At 30.7% G+C, this 22144-nt stretch overlaps 1 protein-coding gene and 1 long non-coding RNA gene across 5 annotated transcripts in view; one reads left to right on the forward strand and one right to left on the reverse strand.

The window, feature by feature from the left end:
• Window positions 1-7421, reverse strand: part of LOC128192132 (uncharacterized) — a 54616-nt gene extending 47195 nt beyond the window's left edge. For all 4 annotated transcript variants that reach the window (XM_052864609.1, XM_052864608.1, XM_052864610.1 and 1 more), the window contains exon 1: window positions 6241-7421. In XM_052864609.1, coding sequence (XP_052720569.1) covers window positions 6241-6441 — 201 coding nt within the window. In that variant the 5' untranslated portion in view covers window positions 6442-7421. The remainder of the gene's footprint in view (window positions 1-6240) is intronic.
• LOC128192136 (uncharacterized) overlaps window positions 6460-22144 on the forward strand; it is a 35333-nt gene continuing 19648 nt past the window's right edge. The window contains exon 1 of the long non-coding RNA XR_008244513.1: window positions 6460-6599. This is a non-coding gene — a long non-coding RNA (uncharacterized LOC128192136). The remainder of the gene's footprint in view (window positions 6600-22144) is intronic.

The raw sequence follows: 22144 nt of genomic DNA on the forward strand, positions 1-22144 counted from the left end.
ATTTAAATTCATGGGGGCCAATTTTGTTGGTTTTTTACTTATTCATGGGGATTTAATTTCTTTCAAAAACTTCGAGCACAGGCTTAAACAAACAAAATATTTTTATCATAGATTTATCCATCCAATACTAATAACTGACAAAAAGATATTGCTTATTCAAAGCTGTGATTTATATTACCCATTCAAAGAAAGGGAAGAAAATGAATATATTTGACCAATTTTTATTGATTTAAATCACTACACTACCTGAAAATGCTTTTCTGATCAAAGGGTCTTTGAGCAGATTCCAAAGTAAAAATTCAACAACTCTCCTCCTCTCAAGTTTGGTTGAAATTGGATCAGTGGTTCGAAGTCCAAAATTTAAAAAGTTTACAGGCTGACACCAGCCAAAAAATGTTCAGAAAAGCTCAGGTAAGCTAAAAAAAGAAATATGGGTTGGGGTACAAAAGAAATTTGGCTTAGGTTGCAATTTGAACTCATTACCCAATTAAACTCTTTATTGTTAACTGCTATGGTAATAAGACATTATACCTATGAAGATGTACAGAAACAAATTAATTATTGTCTTCAAAGAAGACAACTTTAATTTCTTGATCGATGCATAACAAGGGATATACATTTTTTCTTGTTGCTGTCTTTGAGGACTGTACATTTGTAACTGGGGTCTCAGAGTGAGTCAATAAGTTGTTGGTAGAAAGTAGAAGATAAAGTCATTAATTTATTTGGAATTCATTTTTAACAAAAGAAATTGTTATTGCAAATCTGTTTTCAATTACTAATGATCCAATGTAGTGCATAAATCAATTCATTCCAAATGATTTTCATGCTTGTACTGTAAGTCAATTAGCATCTAGTTGAAATACTAGCAAAAGTTAATGACAAACTGCAGGGGATTAATCATAACTGCATCATTCAGGATGTTACAGAAACAATTAAAACATATTTTCTTTTCAACTTTCTATACTTTACAATGTTTTAGTTTGAATGTTCAAAAATTACTCTTTGTGATTTATGATGAATAACAAGATTTCAACTGAGACTCTTCTTCATCCGAGTGTACTTCATATAAGGTCAACTTATTGGCACATATAAAATTCTAGATGATCGACCCATACATGAATGATAATGAATCAAATCTTCACAGAGTTTGCCCACAGAAATCTATCACACCAAAGGTATGTGCATGAATAATTCTACTGTGTATCAGTGGCCTTATTAATCTACAAGCTGCATGCCCACATAATCTGCAGGAAGAGAGGCTGATGACAAGTACGTGGAAGCTACCACCACATCCAGAGACCTTGCCATTCTTATTGATCTATACTCTTAGCAGTATAAACCGTTTCATGCAAAGCGCAAAGAAGAGAGTAATATTCCTTCCTGCTACTTTGTTAGAATGACCTAATTAGAAGTAACATATCTTTTTCTCAAGCTGCAGCCCCATTCTGTGGTGTATTGATTCTTCAATAGTTGTAAGGAGATGTTGTGGATTTTTTGCCCCTCTCCATTCAGACAACCTTACATGACTGATAACCCTGTCAAAGTGTTTGTTGTCCTGATTTACTTCAACATCAAACAAAGCCACTTTAATCCTTTCTCCATCCCTTTCTCTCTCTTTGATTCAGCTGAATTATTCCATCTGTAGTTTATAGTTCAGTAGTAACTACATGTGTATATTCGATCATTTCTAATTCCATTGCCTACAACCTTATCTCTCAAACAGTCTTACACTTTTACATAAATTTACACCTTCTAGTCCAATCTTATTTTCTCTCTTATCTTCTTCTCTTTTTTTTTGGGGGGGGGGGGGGGGGGGTAGGAGGGGGAGAAGATCAATAGAACAAGGCAGTACAATTTCAAAATCTGACAATGGAATACATGTTTTTCCTATATACATAAACAAAATGCATATATAATTATCCAATAATTACATGTATTACTCATTGGATAATTCAGGATTTTGTTGATGCATTCCTAAATGTTTTTACAAACAAAAGATTTTGATAAGAAAATTTTCAAAGCATCAGAAATTCAATAACTGATTAGGTAAAAATAAAATAAAGACTTCAGCAATTTCTATATCAAAGGTGCCATTTGGTATTTTTTGTCATTTAGTATAAATTGCCTATGCATTTGAATAGATGATATCCTGTGGTCTGAATAAGTGCATGATATATTAGCTATATATGAATTGATGATATCACCTTTTCAAGATTTAGTGATGTCTGTCTTCAATCGAAATTCAATGAAAAACATTTACTGCTCCTTCTTCTAACTGATTTTGTCACTATTTCCTACATGTGATACCAACCATCTAATTAAAGAATATTTTAAAATTTGAATAGGTATATATATATATCACCTATTGAAATAATATCACCAAAACAAAAGGTTAATAGGTGACATCACCTATTCAAATGTAATCACTTGGTGGCAGTTAATACAAAAAATGGTCTTGACTCTTCATAAATATCAAAGGAGGTATACCCTACTCAGTGAGATTTGTTTTGACGTAAGATATTTATAGACTTCAAGCTTCAATAAACTGATTAGTACAATCCCATACATCCAAAAAAAAAGTCTCAATGTGTTGATTCTGTTGTACAGGGATGTGACCTGTTCAGTACATGTTAAATGTATATCAGTCTGGAAGGATTGCCATATTCTATATGCTGTTGTATTATTATCAACAAATTTGATTACAGTCATGATTTGGTTGCCTCACTTGGTCTTGTCTTCAGTACCACAAGGGAAAAATTCATTAGTTCTAGTCACTTACATCACAAAACACAGCTAAAGGGCACAAAGTTCTTAACAATTTGTACTAATTGGGCTGTACTGACTGTGGCCTGCATAGCTCAGTGGTAGAGCTCCTGACTAGAAATAAAGTAGTCCCGTAACCATCCCTGGTCTGATTGTTAGCTCCTGACAAAAAACACTGGTGATGGGTCTTCAGGGGTTAAGACTATTTAAGGATAAGGGTTAAGAAATGAAATAGGAATGTTTATATGGGCCTGGACAGCTCATTGGTAAAGCCCCTTGACAAGGTGTTGTGCCTTTGATTCCCAATCTAACCATTGGCTTTACTGTAACATTTGGTGTCATGAACAGCACCTAAAATTGCTGTAACGGATGAAAGTCCTGCTTGGGTATAGAACCTGGGTTGTGCTGTCTTGGAGAATGAAAGAGGGAAGGGAAGAGAGTAGTAGTTTGAATACCCACTGTATATATATCAGCCAAGGTTACTTACAGGAAGTTCTAGAAATAATAAGGTCACAGATTTGATTTCCAGTCCTGCCAAACATTTTCATAATATATCTGCTTGTTTCTCCTTTTCTTGAGTTTAGACACCAGCCAAAAGTTGACTAGATACAAGAAACCCATTGTATCGAACATCACTCACTAAGCATCAATGCCAAGCTAAACAAAAAAATCAACTTGCTGTATTATATTTTGTGAAACTATTCATTGAAATTGACCTGTAAAATTAAATATCTAATTTGATTTGGCTATTACCAGTAAGTTACCTTTCAACTTTACCTTTCAACTTTCAGTAGCCCGAAATGACTTCTACTTGCACATCAGTTATAGTGAAGTCCTAGGGACCACTGGGTGTACTTCCATATATTGGTAGTTCGTTATAACCATAAAATGAATTTCATAATAATAAGGATGGCAAATTTGTTTGCATCTACTTAGACATTAAATAAAAATATATTTTGAGAAAAATTTTAAAAATCAGAATGTAAATTGAAAAAAATATTTGAAAATAATTCATTTATAAGCTCAAAATTAGTTCCATATAATATATCTGTATGTTCGTCATAACTGAGTTCATTATAACAATAAAATTTTACAAAGGTTTATTAACCATTTTACTAGGAACCCCACAAAGCTTCACTACATCAGAGGTTTCACTATACATCAGTGTTTGTACGAAACAAGTTTTACTGTACTTGTAAAAGAAAGAATTTCTTTTCCTTCTCTTGTGCATGTACAAGAAATTCTGTTCAACTTCAGGAGCCTAAGACATTCTTTTTGTTTTCAGACATTGTAATACATACTACATTTTACATGCACATTTTTCATTCACATTATGGTCCAAATTTATAAAAAAAAACAAAAAACAAAACACATAAATAATTGAAATTAGAAAAAAAATTGAATTTGTTTCTTCCTTAAAGTAATTTTTTTTGGATAGATCAAAAAAAATGTTATATGTCTAAAAAAAAAAACAATTTACAATGTGAAAAAAGTATATTGAGCCATATAGTTTCTGTAATAATCTTATCTATGTACATATATTCTGGTCAAAATGGCAATGTATGTTGTTCTCTGACTGCACTTTTATTCATTTTATTCTTATACCAATGGGTGAGAATAAAAGCAATCACTTGGATCACTGTTCTTATGAAGACAGCAAAATTCTCGTCTCTTATCGAACAAATTTTAAGCTGTTACAAAAGTTTTTAGTTCCCCCTATGGACTAGAGGGAATGAGTTTCAATTTTAATCTCTGTGCACCCAAAATGCTGAGAAATCAGAAAGATTTTGGGGGTTAACGTTATTTTCATTCATTTTAAGGTTAGATAAGAAGTTATCTCATAGATCCATTTTTAAAAACAATAAATATATAATAACTTAACTATTTTTGGAGGATGTGAATTTAAAATACCCAGGAAATAATAAAAAATTGATTGACAACAAAAATCAATGTCTTGATGTACAGAATCCAGATATGCCTTCAATTCTATTTCAACTGATTTAAAAAGTACTTGGCAATATCCTAATTCTTCTACAGTTGAACATTAAGTTCAGGTGAGCTAAAATACAGAGATTCCTGCGATAAAAATAGGGCAATAAACTACATCTAATTATTTAAATCATCCCAAACATCAAGGTTGAAAAGGTTACTGTGTTTCCAAAAGGTGATTGCTTATGTATACTGTACTTTAACTTATACATACTGTACTTTAACTTATAAATACTGTACTTTAACTTTTACATACTTTACTTAATCTTATACATACTGTACTGTAACTTATATGTACTGTTCTTTAACTTACATGTATTGTACCTTAACTTGTATATACTGTACTTTAACTTATACAATCATACTGTACTTTAAACTTACCCTCAAACATGAAATAACTATTAACATGTTAACAATTGAACTTTAAAAACAATTAAGCTATGCTACTATACATTAAATCAAGTATACAGTCTGGTTTCTGAAATATGTAAAATAAACACACTGTGACACAACTGATTAAATAAATAGATTGCATAGTTTCACATTAAAATACCAATTAAATAAATTATATAACATGTACTGGGCTTGTTGTATCAACTAACAAAAAAATCTAAGTTCAAATTTTGCCACGCTTGAAACTGTGGAAACATGTTTATCTGTACTTTAGATAATTATGCAACACCCCCACCCCTCCTTTAATCTTTAGAAATAGACCCCATGTACCTGCTACATGCATTGGATTCCATTAAACTTTTTTTTTTTTTAAATGGTTGCATGTTCGTCGTATGAATCTACCGACATTGTAATTTCCGTCACCTTACATCAGCACATTTCCGCGCAATAAATAGTTCTCATCCAGCTCGGCATTATAGACGGCGGTAGAATGGGCGGGAAAGTGTCAAAAACCTTACACACGCTTACGGCTCCGCATGAATTAACAATCATTTCTGCTATAATATCAATAAAGAAAAGATTACCCTTATTCGCATGTTAATTACGTAACTCCATACTGATTTATACCAAGTTATTTATAGCTATTCTATGTTTGTGCAACTGCGATTTTTGAATGATAAGTAGAGCATGTTTCTGCAGGTTTAAGCGTTCGCTGGTGCAGGAATACACACTGCGCCGGTGCATATAGGCAACTTACACAACTCCACTATTACGCAATTTGTTTATAAATCGAGTTTGATGCACACTGCAGATTTTCATGCACGGAAATGGACTAAGTGAACGACATCCATTTATGAAATCACTAGTCGGGAAGTTTATTTTGTCGACAATTATATAGACGCTGGATGTTCGCTTTTGTTCCGATTTGGGGATGTTTTCTGAGAATTTAAAGGCTTGTTATCATCTGCTATATAGTGTTAGAATATTTGTGATATTCATGGAGTAACTATTGATCGTACAAAAGGCGTTCAAATCATTCTAACAAATTCAAATGGAGATATTTCGGTTCTCTACGAATAAAAAGGGAATGCTCACCTCAAATGATCCCATGACCTGGTCACCGCGAACATCAGTCGGTGTTAACTCGATATAGCACGTCGACCTGAAATGCCCTCTTGGCGAGGGCGGTATGGCCTGCCAGGCATACCACAGGATTCTCGGCAATACGGCCAGGTTTTCGAAGGTTTGACAGTTTTTCACCAGATGGTTCCATAAAATAAATGGCACTATATCCATTCAATTTAAGGATTTGAAAAAAAATCACGAAACATAACTCCCGTGATTATTCAAAACGCCAAGAACCAAAGATTGACCTTCCTTCGGAGGGGCAGACGAATTCTTTATTCTCCCTACTGTACTGCTGACGACATAAAGAGAGGGCACGGTTTACTGAAGTAAGCGATAAGATGATTGGTTAAAACTAGCGCACTGAATAGGCGTAATCCACGAAAAATATTTCATTGGATTTTTCTAAAGCACTAGCAGTTGAAAGTCTTACTTTTTTCAGAAAAATATATTGAATGTAGAAAATTTAAGACATCCAAGAAACATTTTTATCAGTGAACAACAGATAAAAATTGAAATTAAGATTGACAGGTGCGACTGATATAATATAAGCTTGCCAGCGGGCATCATCGCTCACAATATTTCATTTAGTGCTCAAAGGAAAACTAAAATCTAACATGGAATTCAAGCATCTCAAATTTAGATTTTTTTAGTTTCATCAAATTTTTCACACCCTTTTCATTGTAAACACATAAAAGCTTCTAAAATTCTAATCCGATATTTTAATTCATTTTTTTTTTTGAGTTACATATGTAACATAATTGGTAGTTTGATTTAGTTTCTTTGTTGTAAGTGTTTCTGTTTCTCAAAATAAGGTTAGGTACTGCAGGTGATTATACCAATATGAAGCTGTACGAGATTTTGTGAGATATAAAATCGGGGAATATTAGTTTAAATCTAAGCCTGAAAGAATTTGTCTAGTTCGCACTTAATGCCAAACAATGATCAGAAAATGACATTACTTCCTACTCTCTATAAAAGAATAGCTGAACAAAATAGTAGAATTCTATTCCCTTGACTAATCTATGAAATCAAATATGTGTTGTATATTTTTGCTCTTATCGTGGAATTATTAAGTATACAACTTTATGAAAAAAAATCAATAAGCAGCTAATTACAAGGAAAACATGAAATACTAGCGATAGAAAAAAACACCTTTCCCCTTCCCCCCCCCCCCCCCCCCCCTTTTTTTGAGGATGAATGGAGGTCTTGAATAAATTATATTTTTAGGGTTATTATCTTTTGTTGAAAGAAACATGCATGCGTATCCTAACCCCATTGGCATAGATTTCGTAACTATTAGCAACCGACTAAACATATGCCATCTATATTTGTTGGAAACCTTTACTGTTGGGACCCGCCCTGTCTGAGATTTCAATTAAAGCCAAAAAGATAAGCGAAGAAGAGCGCCAAAAGTTACCCTGTTTATTGTGAATTTTTTTGAAATGGGAGACTTTATATTTCATGGACAATTTTTCTAATAAGTAAATAAATAATTGGTCTCATGATCATGTGTCTATAACTATCTATCCAATTTAACCAGTTTTGTTGATTTAAATATAGAAAACATGCTAAAGTTTCTTTTATATACGTTTTTATTTGATTTCAATTTTTTTTTTTTAAATTTTGAATTATTCAATGTCAGATATCTATATATGATAGGTTGAACTATTTATTAGAAGATTTACAACGCAATGCAATTAGGATATCTTTACTCTATTAAAAAGCCCACATTTTTCACAATTATTATAACGAATTTTAATACAGGTTTCCAATTATCAATATGTTTAATATTTAAGGATTAAGAAAAACAATAATAAACTATTTTTAAAAAAGCCAAAAAAAAAAAATAGTTAAGACACAGATATGATTTTAAAAGGATAAAGAAGTAGTCAGACATTTAAGAGTCGGTTAATTTTTTTGACCAAATGGTGTCTGAATTCGATATCTTATCCATGAGGTTAATTTAGGTAAAAGTATGAACATTTTATCTTCAAAATATAAAACTTATATGATCCCGCAGTTTTAATTCAAACCAATTTCTTCAGTTTTTTTGTTCTTGATGTAGACGATTTTTTTACCATACAATGTCAAACAAGAATTTAAGAATACGAAATGGACCTAAAAATATTTTGAGACAAAATGAAAATACAAACATAAAAGAAGTAAAATAAAATGATAAAAATACAAATATTTAATCTACATCAAATGCCCAGTTATTTCTAAATGTTTGACTATTGAATTTAACTTCACTAAACGTATATACAATATACCCTAGTTTACTTATAATTAAGAATATTAAGTTTAAGATCTATAAACCTTTGTTCATCTTGAAATTTGCGTATCTACCATGATATAGTAAATTCAAATAAATGGAACCCAAATTATGTTACATTTTACACTCATCTGTGTATTAAATATTTCTTCGTCAAATTATCAAGATGAAATAATGCATAAAATATTTTTTTTAAGATTTAAATTGATGAAAATATTCATTTAGAATGATATTTAGATTTTTGATAAGTATGGGTAATAAAGCTTTTTCCACCGGTGGGTCATTTATCGAAAATTTGAACCCTGAATCAAATATTTTTTTTTGACAAATGTTGAAAAATCTTTCTATATAATCTAGGCCATGATTTATCAATTTGAAACAAATGTGGAATTTTTCCTTGGAAGCATTTCTGCCTTTCTTGAATTTGAAATAATTTTGTATATCTAAAAAAAAACTGTGCATCTTTCCGGGGCCAATTCTTGGAAAAATAAACGGACGTGGCTAAGTAAGCATATAAAAAAAAATTAATAAATCTTAATGATTTATTTGGATCCAAATACATAAATCTAAAACTCTAAATAGATTCATTTAATTATTTATACACATTTTTATAAAAACACATTTGAATTTTTTTACGAAAGGGTTATGAGGAATTTCTATTTTGATTGTCGCCATTTTTACAAAATTTATTCGATAAGGTGTAAATAAGCGAATGATGATACCAAACCTTTTTCATGTAAACTCCCAAACCAATTCAGTAAGTTATTCATTTATTATTTTTAGAATAAACAGACATCGGATTTTAGTATTAAAAAAAATCACTCCAAAATATATTAGGTTAGCCATCACATGATAGAATTTTACAAACGTACATGTGTATCAAAATAACAAAACTGTGTCTTTTTTAAATCTCATTTCAAGCTGAATCAGAAGTAAAATGACTTTCAAATGTTTGCCTATTTATGTTTCTACAATAAATGGATTCATTCATAAGTATATATAGGGAAAAAATGAGAATGTTACCTTTAATTTGAAATATTGTCTAAATATTTTGGGGGGAAATGAAATCAATATTTTTGTTTTAAGTTTAGTACATGCATATGGATTTTTTAGTTTTTATTTGAAATCAGTTCAACCTCCTAGGTAGGAAAAAGAAAGAAAATGAAAAAAAATGTATTGAAACGCTTTATGAATAAGCGTGAAACAAGATAAAAATAGTAATTCCTCTTGACAATAACTTCCTCAGTAAAGTATTTATTCCTACTGTATGTCCTTTGATAAAAAGACATAAATTTAAGATATGAAATTGAATATAAGTCAATATTTAATCAAATTTCTCTCAGAACTAAAAGCAAAGAGGACAAATCAATATTACATTATTTTTGGTAGGTATTTTATTTTCTTAGGATTATAACTGAGAAAAATGGAGTTGATAGGTTTTTGTTTTGAGTTTAGACCATGATCACCGACAAATTATCGACCTCATTTTGAATTATATTTATTAATAATTATTTTCCCTTGTTTACTCAGTTATATAAAATCTCTATCACATGCATATGATTTTTATCATACATGCAGGTTTAAAAAAAGGGGCCATTGTTTCAGAATTTCTTAAAATGTCATTTCCAAAAAAAGCATCTCTCTCTCTCTCTCTCTCTCTCTCTCTCTCTCTCTCTCTCTCTCTCTCTCTCTCTCTGGGATGCCATCAAGCTCAGTAGAGTTATACCTCTTTCATTTGTTTCAATTGTTTGACGATTTTTCTTTCTATTTCCACGTCATCGAAAACGGAATTCCGTAAATTACTGTAATATCCCTAACCGCAAATCCCATTACATGTACATGTTAATACTGTACAACCCTAGTCGCTAACATGTTCATGTCGTCTTTCGACGAAGAAAGAATTCGATTAGAATTAGAAAAATCACCGCCAAATCGTGTTCTTTGTATTCGGCAAAAGGGGGAGGGGGTACAAGAAAAGAAAATAATACAATGAGAAACCATCCAGTCTTTTGTGTTCATGTTGTATGCCTTGTCTGGTTTCTGTAAATTAAAATGAAATATATAAATATAGAAACGCACAGGGGCAATGACCCCATTCAGATACGTCTGGTAGATATAGAAGGTAAGTTAACTGCACTCTCTAGACCGACGCGCCAAAGATTTAATGCCCTAGATCCATGTTTATATATAAACACATTATTCTTCTGTGCATATTACACTGTGTGCTCTATGAAAAGCGCGCCATCATGTGACGAAGGTTTCCCTCCAAAATTATCCAGGGACACTCAGGGTTTCCCCTGTTGTAATAACGAACATGGTTTATAAAAATTCAAATATAAAAAGAAGATAGAGATGAATAAGTTACATACATGTATTTACATTGTTACAATAGTTACACTGTGCATAGTTTTTTTACGAGTCTTTTCTTCTCTTCGGAATGAAATCTGAATTAACTTAACTCTGAGTTCTGTAGAAGGTCTTCATTAGTCTTATCTCCCCAATGCAGCTTTACCTAACAAAAGTTCTTCAGATGCGGTCAACCTCAAATTCTTTAATAGATTTGATCCTACCCACAAACTTAGCATCTAATAAAAAGCAGTCGGATGTATCGGGAATTTCACACATATTAACGACTTTTTCAGTGGCATATCTTGAAGATAAGCAAACGAGTCAATTAGAATCAAACCACAAATCCTTCTCCAATTGGATTCACAACAAAATTTGAAAGCCCTCATCTTCTACCCTAAATTGACTTATTTTAAAGAGAATATAATGTAAAAATTCATCCCCCAAAATAAATGTTTGATTCAGTAGTAATGTTTGAATGTTTATATTTTGGAGAAAAAAAAACCAAAACAAACAAACAAAAGAAACAAACATATCATTTTTGGTTTGAAATATCGTTAGATGATATCAGTTTTTAGAAATATATATATATTTTAAAAAATGAATTTAATTCATCATAACTAAACCAATATTTAGGTGTCTTGATGGGAAATAATTTGAATGCGGTTAATATTGCATTTGATATCTAAATATAAAGTGAAAATAGTTCATGTAGAAAATTTGATTTTGAAAGTTTGCAGAAACCTACTTACGAGTGTTCCCTGATTTGTGACTAGGTTTCTAGTTTTCTCATGCATACAGAAAAGAAAAATAGTGATTTCTTTTTATTTGAAATTATCCAAACAATTGACACACTTGTAAATGAGATCTAGATGGTTCCGTTTATGATTATGATGTTTATTTTATCTAAAAGTTGTATGTTCAAATTGTCCCGTGCCTTGTAAATGACACCTTTAATAAAAATGCCAGTGTTAATAATATATTTAGAAGAAAAAAAAAAACAAACAGAAAAACATAGAAAAATATATTAATTCAACACACATCATATAAATTTTTCGTTCATTTTATTTTTAAAGGCATATGGTCTTTATATACTAATTTTTATCCTGGGTGTTCAATTTTTTCGTATTTTATTTTTCGTTTTGTCTAGTGATAAATATTTTTATATATTTGAAATTCTCTATAATTTATACCAACCAATGGATATAATTATAAAGAAAGAAGATTTTTTTTCTTTATGTATGGGAATCAACAAAGAGCTTTCTTTTTTGAAGCGTCATCTTTTTTACCCAGGAAATCTAACAAAAAATGAAACAGATTTATTTAAAAACAGAGATTTATGATAGAAAAAAATTGTTTTACTTGTCTTTATTATAAAATATTTCCAAATGTTAGATCAATGTTTCTGATTTTCTATTCACTCAATTTTCTGTTTTACACATTTTCAAACAAAGTGTGAGTTTACTTAAGTTTGCGCGGCATTAGTTTTATAGATATTTACCCTGGATATTTTTTATATAAATGATAAATGAAAAATCCTTTTCAAAAGCATTATTATTTATTGATTATGCATTCGAATAGGTTTCCTTTAAAAAAAAAGCGACTGAAATAAAAAACAAATAGTACAACAGAACATTCGTGTCCGTAGAATTTTAATACACAAAGTACCGATATTTTTCTGTCTGTAAAAAAACCCAAATTAGATTCGATCTATTTTTTCTGTCTCATCTCTGTTAGAGGAAAAATATAGAACGTTCTAAATATTATTCTTCTATATAGCAAGCAATACATACAAGCAATTTTCAATGAAATGTCGTATTCCATTTTAGAGATGTTATATATTTTTACATATTTATCACAAAATTCACTTGATATACTCATTTTGAATTTTCATTAAAAGTTAATGACTACAGTAATAGGCCACACGGTAAAAAAAGATATTTACCTATACTATATTTTTAACAACGTTCTGTCTATAACATATGTACACAAATTCCCCAATCGCAAAAACCCACAGAATGTACTGAAGTAGATAATTTGGTTTCTTTTTTCCAAGAAATAATCATTCACATATATAAAAGAAAGTTTAAATAAATAATTCAACTCATGAAACCTTGACATTCTTTTAAGCAAAAAATCAAACAATTTTGATTTGAAATCATTATAAGACTTTTCTGTGACTATTGCAAGAACAGTCGATGCCTGTTTTATAAAAGCGATCACAAGGAACTAATTTTCTAGGTCTTATTTCACGATTTTGAAAACAAAAAGAGCTTTGGATTTTTTTCCTTTGGCAGTTAAAATGGTTTCTGAAAAGTTGCACATACTTGGCCACTCCTCGCCACAATCCATACCCATTCTCATCGATACTTAAGGATGTGTGCGAATCTTAAGCCGTGTTTTATTTTCAAACATGAACAGTTGACTAATACTAAATGAACCATATAAATGCCTATCACTCGACCAGAAAGAGTGGCGGCTCCCGTAATATTACTGCACAGGCACCAGTGCCTGCTCTTATCTGGAACTAACATTTTCAATTAATTGTGTAAAATATAAGATTCATTGTTTTTAGTTCAATAACAGGATAATCAGATTCAATTTCCAGAACAATGAGAGAGAGAGAGAGAGAGAGAGAGAGAGAGAGAGAGAGAGAGAGAGAGAGAGAGAGAGAGAGAGAGTTAAGAGCGTTCGGATTATGCCTCTTTGAATGTTCCATACAATAATCGATAGCTAGGATAGCGATGTGTATTTTTTTTTTTTTTTTTTTTTTTTGAGCAGAGAACTATATATTCTAGTTATTTACATCCTATACCTTAAAAAATCGATAAAACTATATTCAAACTCGCATTTGTTGTATGGAAAACCTAAAAGGGGTCATGTAAAACAGACTCAATAATGAATGGAAGCAAACTCAGAGAAACAATCTCAATCAAAAATCAACGAAAAATATCAAACAATCTTAGTGATCCAATCTCTGTTATTCCAAATGTATCTTTTTATTTATTGTTTCATCTTTTCCTGGACTTTTCAATGAACAAGATCGTAAGAAATATATTCGTGTAAAATAAACTACTTGATTATTATAAATGTAATGCCTTTTCTCATTAAAAAAAAATATTTGTATACTTATACATACATATTTATAAACTTATCTTCTTTTTAAATCACTGATTTCAGTTTATACAAACTACAAAAACGTTTTGTTGTAAAGATTCATATTTTGCATGTAGAAATGCATATATTTTTTTTGGATTAAATAAAAAATAAATAAAAGTATACAGTATATGTATGTATTTTTGAAAGACAGAAAGACATAATATCGAAACCTTAAGTAAGTCTGCTAAGAAATGTTTCTGAATTTCATTTTACCTTGGATTGGTAATATCTGATGAATATGGACTCTGATAATTTAAAAAAAAAAATTTCACATTTTTATCTTTTTCATTTAATTAAATGGAGTATTGTAAATATAATTACAATACAGGGGAACAGATATGAACACAAAAACAAAAAACAAAACTGCTATATCGAAGAGAAAATTATCGGATATAGATATCATCATTATTATTACCTTGAAAAATAGTCAGGTTGTAAAATTGCAAAATTGTCAATTTAATTAAAATTCGTTTTTGCAATATTGCATTATTATAATTACTTCTTTCAAAGTTTTATGTCATCTTTTCTGGACAGAAATTTCATTTTTCTTCATTAAAACAACAAAAAGCTATTTTATCTATTTATCTTAACACCCTTCAAGTATAATTTGTTGTAAAAAATCAACTAGCTAAATATAGCTGTGTAAAAAAATTATATGCATAAATTGAGTTTTTAGAGAATTATCGAAATGCATTCGTGTATTACAAGAGAAAAAAGAAGAACAATATTAAACAAACACACAAACACTCAAAAATACACACACATGAATGAAATAAAAAAACCCAGAATAAATGAAAACCTAGCGGTTATTTTAAATTATTAGCTTTTGAAATTTAAATATTTTTATTTTTTTAAGCTCTCGTAGTACCATCATTTGGACCTCGTAAAATGTTTAAAATTTATCTCTACACGTGAACTATTCTTCCCTCGTCCTACAGAGAAAATGTTTTCAATTATAACGGGTACCGTCTATGTATCTTGAGTATTTATCGGTATGTTAAACTGTTCAAAGAAGGGTTCATTCCCACGTTCTTAATACCCCAAGTAGAGTCTGTCTATACATGTCAAGGGTTGTGAGATTTATACACAATTTTTCACTTTATCAGAGATTCACAGTTTATTTCCAAACATTCAATAAATTTGCTTCTACAAACGTTATTAATAATGTGAATTATTAAATGTATAAATTAAGCGTTGGCATGCATAATAATTCAGAATTAGGTTTTTAGTTTTTAGCTTTCGTTTATGTTCAAATTCAATCAGTAAACTGAAATTTTAACTACCTTTAAATCAGCCATAATGAATTAGCCCCCCCCCCCCCCCCGGGCCAAGAAAAAAACCAACAACACCAGTTTAAACCTATTTCGGCACTTTGCATCCCTTCATTGTAATAAATCACAATTTACTTAGTTCACGAACACTCGTCTTCCCACAAATAACAATTTGATTGTCGTTTATTTTTCATTCCATTATGATATCTGAAACAGTTGACATAATTTTGAAATTTCTGTGTGGTGCTAATGAGTGTTTTCCTGTCTAGTGTAATTTTTCTTTGTTATGTTATTTCAATTTATATCATATATTGTAAACAGGTATGATATGAAATAAGGATAAAATATACATATAAGATTATTACAAAATTAATTCAAATGACAGCCAAAAAAAAATATTTGATACATTTTTGAATGCGAAATAGTAGAAGAGAAAGAAAACATATACTAAAGTAGATGTACATAGATGACGAATGTATGCAATAAAGAAGGGATAGGTAATCTATTTGCGTACACACTCGCAAAAAATGCTTGTCTTGCTATTTTTTCCAGACTAAATAAAGTTAAATGGTAGAGGTTATCAGAAAAGATAGATCTATCGCCAAGGACAGGCACCGTACCACACATAAACCGGTCTCCGCGTAACAAGCCTCACAAATGTCACGTACTAGCGATACATCGATGTGGCTAGTTTGGTCAAAATATGTAAAACAACACATAGTACTTATAATTATAGTGGCGAGAGAGAGTGTGTGTGTGTCTGTGTATAACTTGTACCGTCAATGAAAGTGATTAGTAAACGTCAATAAAAGTGATCAGACATTTATTATTTTACTCCGTGAAATTGACGAAGTATTTAAAATTCCTGAATTCCAGCTAACTTCGTCATATTTACATCCGCTATGTGCAGTGCATTGTGTAGTGTTGTCTTCTTCCTACATTACACGTCAGTAGATATCATTCTATATCGTTTGTTTTTCACTTATTCAGCTGATGTACGTTTTTCTATAATTTTCTTAATGCTATCATAAGTTACGTCTCACTTTGCGCCAAACATTTCCTTAACCTTTAAAAATCTTATTGCATGTACTGAAGAGCGTACTGTTTGGCACATCAAGAATGTTCTCAAAGACAAACGTATCTATAATTTCTCAAATCATTGAAGCAGCAAGTATGACTTAGACATTTCCTAGAAAATAAATAATTTAACGGGTACAATTTACAAATTTCTAAGGAAACATTTAAATGAATATGCATGAATCCTTGACTCGATGAATATGCCTTTATTTGGCTATTTCAGAACGAGACCACCATGCGACCGTCTACTAGAATTACGTAACTATCAAGATTTAGGTAACATTATGATAAATGGACGAAAATCCTTGATGTGTGATGGATTTTATATATAGAAATGTTTAACAACAAACCTGAGACTGCTTCATGTAGCAGGAAATAATTCTAATTATCCCCTTAAAAGAGCGTAGCCACCGCCATTCTCCATTATTACCAGCACTGCCATTTCGTTACATGTATATCAGGTGATTTTGTTAGCCTTGGGAAAAAAATACATGTACTTTACACAACGGAAACAAGGTTACAAGCTTATAACATCATTTGATATCTCTAAAGTATACAGATAGAAGAATTGAGTAGAGTTAAAAGGTGAACTCCATTTTGAGCATTTGGGGGGGGGGGGGGGGGGTAGTGGGTCATCTAAGTTTTGATGAGTCAGGTTGCAGCCAGACATGTAAATAAAGGAAGTGAGTCCATATCTAGTTCTACGATAGGTCCGTATGTAGTAAATGACCACTCATCTGATGTGACGTAACGAAACGAGGGGAAAGGGGGGGGGGGGGTCATTTTAGTCAAAATCGCTGTAAACTAAAGGTTTGATATGAAATGTATCATGCCTAATCGCAATCAAAATATTTCATGATTTCAATGAATGAAATGGATACTAGTATTATGCAACTATCAACAATATCAAATGCCTGGGAAATGCTGTTCAAGCTGCTTGGACGTGAACTCAGCTTTAGATATGCATAAATCAAAATATACATGAATATGGAAATTATGGATACAAATATTATCAACCCATAAGTTTACCTGACCCATTGTAATAACAATTGCAGGTTTATTTTGAATGGACACCCCCCTTACGAAATAGCTTACGCTATATCGCCCTCTCCCCTGGTTGCAGGTAGAAATTCCACAAAACAGTAGATAAACTAAAATGTAAAATAATACGACGCATTTATATACATGTAGAAAGTATCGTTGAATCTGACACTATCATTCATACCTGGCAAACATTTTTGCACATGTTACAGGCCTAGGAGCGAACATGACTTATTTAACTTGTAGCTCTATCAAATAGTACATACACATCGTATATCTAAAACATATTAATACATACTAAGGAAGGGGTTAAGATTATTTTAATTTCCTTTTCTAAAAAAGACCTTGAGTTCAAATTTTTCAAATTCTAGTTTTGTCGTACCGACGTAGAACAGTCCTATACATATTTATGATAGAGACCATGATGCAGTTTTGTATAGAATTGTCTTGCACTATATATATATAATTACATGTATAAATATGATTTTTTTTTACTATCTCATACTTGTATAGAAATGTGTTGCATTGAATGGAAAAGATTTCAAATATTCACCAATTTTGTTGAAGTTAAAAAAACCATGGCCAAAAACCCTTATTCTTGATTTATTACTATTTTGCTCGATTCTGAGAAATTTCGCCATGAAAAATGAACATTAACCACCAACAATATGAGAGATTAGAACTCGGATGTGTTTCAAATAGCGATTAGGAACCACATAACCTTAGGTACACCGACTCTTTCCATGGGCCTAAAGCGTTTGTGGTAAGCGGTTATGTTTAAAAATAGAACCCATAATCATTTTTTTAACTGTTTAACATATAAACGCTTAATACATATTTAACCGCAAAATATGCTTTTACACACCTTCCACCCCCAAGCACAAACCCCATTTTTTTCTGTGACCAAATATCTGCTAGTTATATCTTGTGTAACATATTTTTTCACCTGCATTTCCTTCAACTCGTACCTTACCCCATCCCTTTAGAACAAAATTCAAATATTTTTTAAAAAAAAGCACCTGAACTGGAAGAAGTGAAATAGCTATGAAAAGTGAATATGAAGGGATGCCGCAGTGACAATAACTTCACTGAAATGTATGCACCTAAAAATGTCGTTCTTGTGATAGAAATAACAAAATTGTTTTATTCTTTACAAGAAATAAGTGTACGCTTGGTTTTTTTTTAACATATATTTTTTTTTCTTTTTGAACAAAAATTGGGCAACCACATTTTGTAACGTACTTTTTCAGGAAATAATAAGTTTACGTTCTATCGAAAACAAAAAACCAACCCAAACCTTTGTTTTTTTAAATCCTTCAAAATACATGTTTTTTTCGTATCATAGTTCTTTTTAAAGCTTTGGTTAATGATCTGTATAAGATGATTTTTACTTTACCCTTTGTAAGAAATTTTGAAAAGTGTGGTTTGTGTAAATATTGCAAATTTTGAATTTTTAAAAAGGTTAAATTCTATACACGCCGCAATTTTTCAGTTTGCTTTAAGCGTTTAAGTTTCAATGTCGAATGTGATGAAATATAGATAATAAGAGCCTCTACAATATAAGAAATTTATAATCTGGCACAAATAGCAAAGGATAGTACAATGTACTGCAGTTCTTAAGAAACTATAAGACTATTATCGTCGTTGACATTTAGAATTCTAAATAAAACTGTATATACCTATACCATGAATGCTGACAACTATCAAACGATAGTCAAAACCTGTGTTAATGATATGACGTATCTTTTAATGACCTGCTAAGGTCACGTCATCCTCATCCATATATCTACGCTACTTCCGTGATTGCCCGTGTACTGATCTGAACTACATGTACATATAACGAGTGTGCCAGCTTACTGCATCTAATAACAAACCGACTGTTACTAATTCCTCAGTTGTAAGTACCTCGGAAGATTACTAGTATAGAGTAATGACGATATTATATATTTCTCAGGGTTATGGTTTTTTTTCGATAAGAAGTTATATTTTTTTTTCACTCTTCCTTACAATTATCGACAGACAAATTTCACGTAAAACGGAGTCTACTTTTTGTTTTCAAATAAGTCATTAAATATTTGATTGATTTTGGTATGCTAATCAAATTTAACTCCCTTATTACTACATGTATTTTTTTAAAACTGCATATTGCAGCAACGACAGCAAAGATGTAGTGTTGACCCTTGTCACATATCGATTCCAGGATACAAATTCATGTACATGTACAATTTCCGAAATACATTTCTAGGAACTATCAAAGTGAGCATAATTTGGTAGAGGAAAAGTTAAAATAACTTAATAAAAATACGATAAAAAGTTTGTTTCTGGGGAGGAGGATTGCAAATTTATTTTTTGTTTTTTCCATTGTATTTTTAAGCATCATGATGTAATTTTATGTAATACTGAATTTAAATCGCATTTAATAATCGGGAATTAACGATTTAGAATTTCTAGTTCGGACTTCGGTGATCAGCTACAAAATGTATAGGGGGTTTAAGAAAATTCAAACAGATTCTGGAGAATTTACTTATTAATGAAATAAGATTAATATTAACATATATGGGATATATTTCGTATATCGACTGGTTTAAATAAAAAAAAAGGTCTGCTTTTATCATTGGAGTTACTGAATTTCACTCCATTAACATCATCTAGTCAGAGGCGTGATAGGATGGTGCACTTAAACTATAACTTCTAATGACACAGTATATTCTATAGATTGAGTTAACCATCCATGTAGCCGCTAGGGATTAGAACACATTAATAATACGTCATTGGTAGTATGACAATTCCAAGCGGAAATGTGCATGTAAATTTTTTTTTTTTACAAAGGAATAGGCATAGGAATATACATCAAACTCTGTATATAACAGGGTGACATGACGTTTTAACAAATGACCATTTTGGATGGAGATTCCCTTGTTTTACGTTTACAGTTACGCTACGTACAGTTTACGTATATAGCAATAGCTACAATCAGTAAAGGCAACCCAAAAAATTCTTCTCTTGTAAGAAATCGTGGAGTTCATTCAATCTCTGAATTCAATATCAAATGACTTAAAAGTAATAATGCACAGTATTTGTATAACCTTTATTAAACAAATACCGCTCTTTCACTATAACTTGACTTTTTTAGTCCCTTTCTGTTAGACCTCTATATTAATCACAAGAAATACATGAAAATGATACAACGGAATTAATTTGTTTGAGGGATTTGGACATAAATCGTTTCTCCTTTTTGTTATAACGAATTGCTCGTTAGATTTTGCAAGTTTTCATTCGAATGCTTGGCTCGTAGCGTGATTCTTAAGAACTAGATTCCAAATAAAGTCTACATAAACAGGCAAAGAGCTGTTAAATCACAAGTATTGATTAGCACATGCAGTGCTTAAAGTTTTTATTTACAGAAATAATATTAAGATAATTTTTAATCCAATTCAGTAGTATGTTATAATTAAGATATTTTACATGTGTAAATAATGATATGTTCAGTATAATATAGCTGCTTGGATTAATTAAGAAACCCAAAAGAAAGAAATTTTATCCGATCAATCGAACTTTGGAATCCCTGTTCGAAATTTCATAAACGACAATAGCTATGGGCATTAAACTTTATAATACATAACAATTTATTTAAATAGAAGCAACATAAAATCCAACAATTTAAAAAGAACCCAGTTTTCAATCGTATACCGATGTGAAAATATTCAGTGGATAAGGGGCTTAAGGGGGCACTTTCCTTTTTAAATACCACAATGATGATTTAAGAAATTATTAAAAGTCCTTCTGTCTACTGAAATACTATATAAATATAACTATTGATAAATCTATTGTTTTTTTTAAATTGTACTTTTGTAAGATATGGACATATAGAATTGTCCATTTCAGTGAAAAAGAGAGGCTTGAAAACCGAACGAGATTCGAAAATTTGCTCTGAAGAATTATTTTTATATTGGTTATAGTATTACTTATGATGTTATGTGGCGCATTCGTTTTGATGAAAACAAAACGTTTTGATGAAAACAAAGAATGAAAATTAAATACAAGAGAAAAAAATAAAACGTTATATATTACCAAACAATTAAGATAAAACTGAAGTTTTCCCTAAATATCCATTCAGAAATATTTAAATATTCATATTTTGAAAACATGTATACGACTATAAAAAAAAGTATCCCAATTATAGAGTTTATAGTAATCGAACACGGTTAATAGATGATGATGTCTTCCATCTAAAACAAAGTGTTGGTGGTTTCAATGATATTCAATGTAGATATTATTTTGTTGTTTTCATATCTTTTCCCTCGTTATGCCCTGTTATAACGATAGCAGCCAATTTTACAGACTAAAATCTTTTTAAAATTTGTTCATTTCACACTTATCAAGAAAGAAGGAGAGTTGTGCTTGAAGATGTAGGCGATTTAAATTAAATATATATTCAAAAAATACATTGAATCATGTTTTGTAGACCAAACTGTTGACCAAAACTGTAGGCAGATGAATGAAATCATTTCATGCTTATTTACGTAATACCTTTAAAACATTTTGGACTTAAATAAAAACTCTAAATATACACATTTCTGTTTCTTTTTTAAATTATAAAGGCAACAGAATCTTTAAAAGTGAATAAATATTTATATCAATATATTTCAAGTTTCTTCAAATAAATAAATTCAAGACTGTGAAAAGTAATGATTGACACACAGAA

The sequence above is a fragment of the Crassostrea angulata genome, chromosome 7 (assembly GCF_025612915.1).
Source record: "Crassostrea angulata isolate pt1a10 chromosome 7, ASM2561291v2, whole genome shotgun sequence".
NCBI lineage: Eukaryota > Metazoa > Mollusca > Bivalvia > Ostreida > Ostreidae > Magallana > Magallana angulata.